The sequence below is a fragment of the Salvelinus sp. IW2-2015 genome, linkage group LG10, assembly GCF_002910315.2.
Source record: "Salvelinus sp. IW2-2015 linkage group LG10, ASM291031v2, whole genome shotgun sequence".
Taxonomy (NCBI): domain Eukaryota; kingdom Metazoa; phylum Chordata; class Actinopteri; order Salmoniformes; family Salmonidae; genus Salvelinus; species Salvelinus sp. IW2-2015.
In genome coordinates, this window is record NC_036850.1 from 22224651 (window position 1) to 22227468 (window position 2818).

General features: G+C 43.1%; 1 protein-coding gene across 3 annotated transcripts in view; it reads right to left on the reverse strand.

Annotated features, from left to right (window-relative positions):
- Nucleotides 1-1193: 1193 nt before the first annotated feature.
- bloc1s6 (biogenesis of lysosomal organelles complex-1, subunit 6, pallidin) overlaps nucleotides 1194-2818 on the reverse strand; it is a 4424-nt gene continuing 2799 nt past the window's right edge. For 2 of the 3 annotated variants that reach the window (XM_023995724.2, XM_023995723.2), the window contains exons 3-6: nucleotides 2620-2780; nucleotides 2201-2288; nucleotides 1958-2044; nucleotides 1194-1735 (exon numbers count right to left, since the gene is read on the reverse strand). In XM_023995724.2, coding sequence (XP_023851492.1) covers nucleotides 1616-1735; nucleotides 1958-2044; nucleotides 2201-2288; nucleotides 2620-2780 — 456 coding nt within the window. In that variant the 3' untranslated portion in view covers nucleotides 1194-1615. Of the gene's footprint in view, nucleotides 1736-1957; nucleotides 2045-2200; nucleotides 2289-2619; nucleotides 2801-2818 lie in introns of all 3 variants that reach the window. The other variant, XM_023995725.2, reaches the window with a different exon arrangement.

The window sequence follows — 2818 nt, forward strand, 5'->3', positions numbered from 1 at the left end:
GAGCAGYCATCTAATGTAAACTTCCCTCAAGCTGCTGGTGCTTTGGTAAAAACGGACGAGGCAGAATGGAGAGCAAAGGATGGTTGCGGAAACTCAGGTTGTCCGGGTAGGGAAATCAGACTTCCCCTGGACATTGATATCGGGACAACACAAAGGCCACTCTGACACCCATATGTTTCATTTGTGCTGTTGTGAGTTCTGAACTGCAAACTAATGTAATAAGAATTGAAGAGGTGCTTGGTTGAATGCCGGGAGGGAGGTGGGAGTCAACCCAGCCTGTAATTGATTTGGGATTGCAACAATTGTTTATTTGGAATGGCAGGTTAATTGTGGACATCTTCACACTTTGGAATATGTAGTAATGTTACATTTGAAAATGCATTGAGATATTTGGTCATTTGCATGCCACTTTTGGTGGGTATGTCGAATGACTTAAACAGAGGACTGTAATTTAAGATGCACAAAGCTCATATTCAGCATATTCACTTAAAGGGATACTTTGGGAGTTTGGCAGCGAGGCCCTTTATCTACTTCCCCAGAGTCAGATGAACTTGTCCAGTATGAAGATAGAGGTACTTTAGCGAACCAATGCTAACTAGCGTTAGCGCAATGACTGTAAYTCAGTCAGGCTTACAGTTATCGCGCTAATGCTAGTTAGCAATTAATACAATGCTTAATATAGATGTTTTCCTTTTGTGTAATACACATGATTTCCAGTGTTCTATTTAGGACACTCATTTGTGTACGGGTTGATGGTCACTAGACTTGATGCTGAATGTTCTGGATTGTTCTCATATCTGTTGATAGTGGTGGACGCCAGACTGGAGGACACTGATTGTTATTGTATTCTGCGACACTGTGATTCTGTAGCAGCTGATGRTGTGACTTCCTACAAGCTTCTCGGCTGGTGTTTACAGAACATTGGTGCTGTGACATTAGAAAATAAGGGCCTGTTTATGTAAAGGATCACTGCTTCCTTAGCAAGTACTGCTTCCTCCTAATTCAGCTGGAACCCCAGGATATCTGCTTTCCTAGCACAGGTGACCYCCGTTCTGAAGCGTCTTAGTGGGGACACTTCATGCTGAGGAGGAAGTTTCACATCCCCATATGCTGCATTCACCCCTCAAACTTACTCAAAACACACTCTGTGCTGGAGGAGTCTCTCTGTTACAACTTGTATTAAACCAGATTGATTTTGATTGACTTCATCTGCTCCTCTCTTTTATTCACCTKGGAAATCTCTATTATTACAGACATTTAGGATGAAGTGAGGAATAATCACTGCTGGCGTGTGCTGTTTCTGATCTAAACAGCATGATTGGCCACAAAAACTAACAAGGAGCAGTAATCATCTTGACASCTATGAATATAAAACTACATACAAGCAGTACTTGTCCTAACACCTCTGCATACAAGAGACCAAATCATGTCTGACTTTCTGACAACAACCATGGATGAACAGTGTCATCTTGAGGAATAGAGTTGGTCTACTGTTCGTTCAACAACCAGAGATGGGGTCAGGATCGGAGCCCTCGACATGTGTGGCGCATCCCTCGTCTTTGGCTCTATAGTATAGTTGGCAGTGACAGAGTTAGGACAGAGTTCAAGGATGGTTCTATGTTCTCTTGGCAGGTTTGGCAATCAGCTGCCTCTCTCTCTCCAGCTCCTTCTGTCTCTGCTGTTCTTTCTCCATAGCCTCCTTCTGWCTCTGCTGCTGGAGCTTCAATGCTCTTTTCTGGAGACAGAGAGACAAATTGTTTWAAAAAACATTTCATCCCAGTTTCCCATTCAATGTCAGTAATTTCAAATTTAAGTTTACATTTAAAACAACAATTTCTTATCAACTGCTACCATAGAAAAGGAGAGAATGCATGGAGGAGGTAGAGGAGAAACTATGTGGTGAGCAATAGCTAAGCAACAATAGTCCATTCTGTGGGGAAAATAAACAGTCACCCACCTTTAGTTTAGTTGTCTTCTCGTGCAGCATGATCATGTCTTTACGTATGTTCACCAGTTTACCGTGATAAAACTTGGCCTCTGTGAACTGAAACAAACTGGTTACAAACATCCATCAGTCCTACAGGGAGCAGGAGGGGTGGACAATGAAAGTATTCTCTTCAGATGCTGTGTGTGTTTGAAACAACAGGCAGACAGACAGACAGAGCGACAGGCAGACAGTCAGACAGACAGACAAATGTACCAGTGAGTTTAGATCCAATAGGGAGTTGCAATCTCTGAATTTGGTGACTTCTTGGTCCAGTGTGTCCAGCAGGATGACTTGGTTTTGACTGGTCAAGAGGAAAGGAGAGGAACATAAGAGCCACAAACACATGACAGTCACACACCACATCTGTAACATGGACAGAGAATACTATCTTGTAAAGTAGAATCTAATTCTGACATGATCTGTGAATTATCATTATCCTCCTAATAAACTGAAAGTGAAAGATGAAACTGGACTAGAGGAAACAAGTGSATCCCAAATGGCACCCTATTCCCTTCATATTGCACTACCCTATGGGCCCTGGTCAAAAGTAGTGCACCTTAAAGGAAATAGAGTTCRGTTTGGGATGCAGCCCAAGGATTTGTTTTAATGTCTGATGTGATTTGAATACTAACTTGAGTTCCAACAGAGCCTGTTTGGAGCTGTAGAGGTCAGGCAGGTAGTGAGAGAGAAGGCCTTCTGTCAGTTTCTCTATGGCCTTTCTGTCCACTACAATGGGCTCTTCAATAGGGACTGATTTCTCTGCAGGCTGGGAGTCCTCTGTAGGCCGAGAGTCCTGGGGAGTCAGGCTGAAATCTGAGGGGCAATAAACAC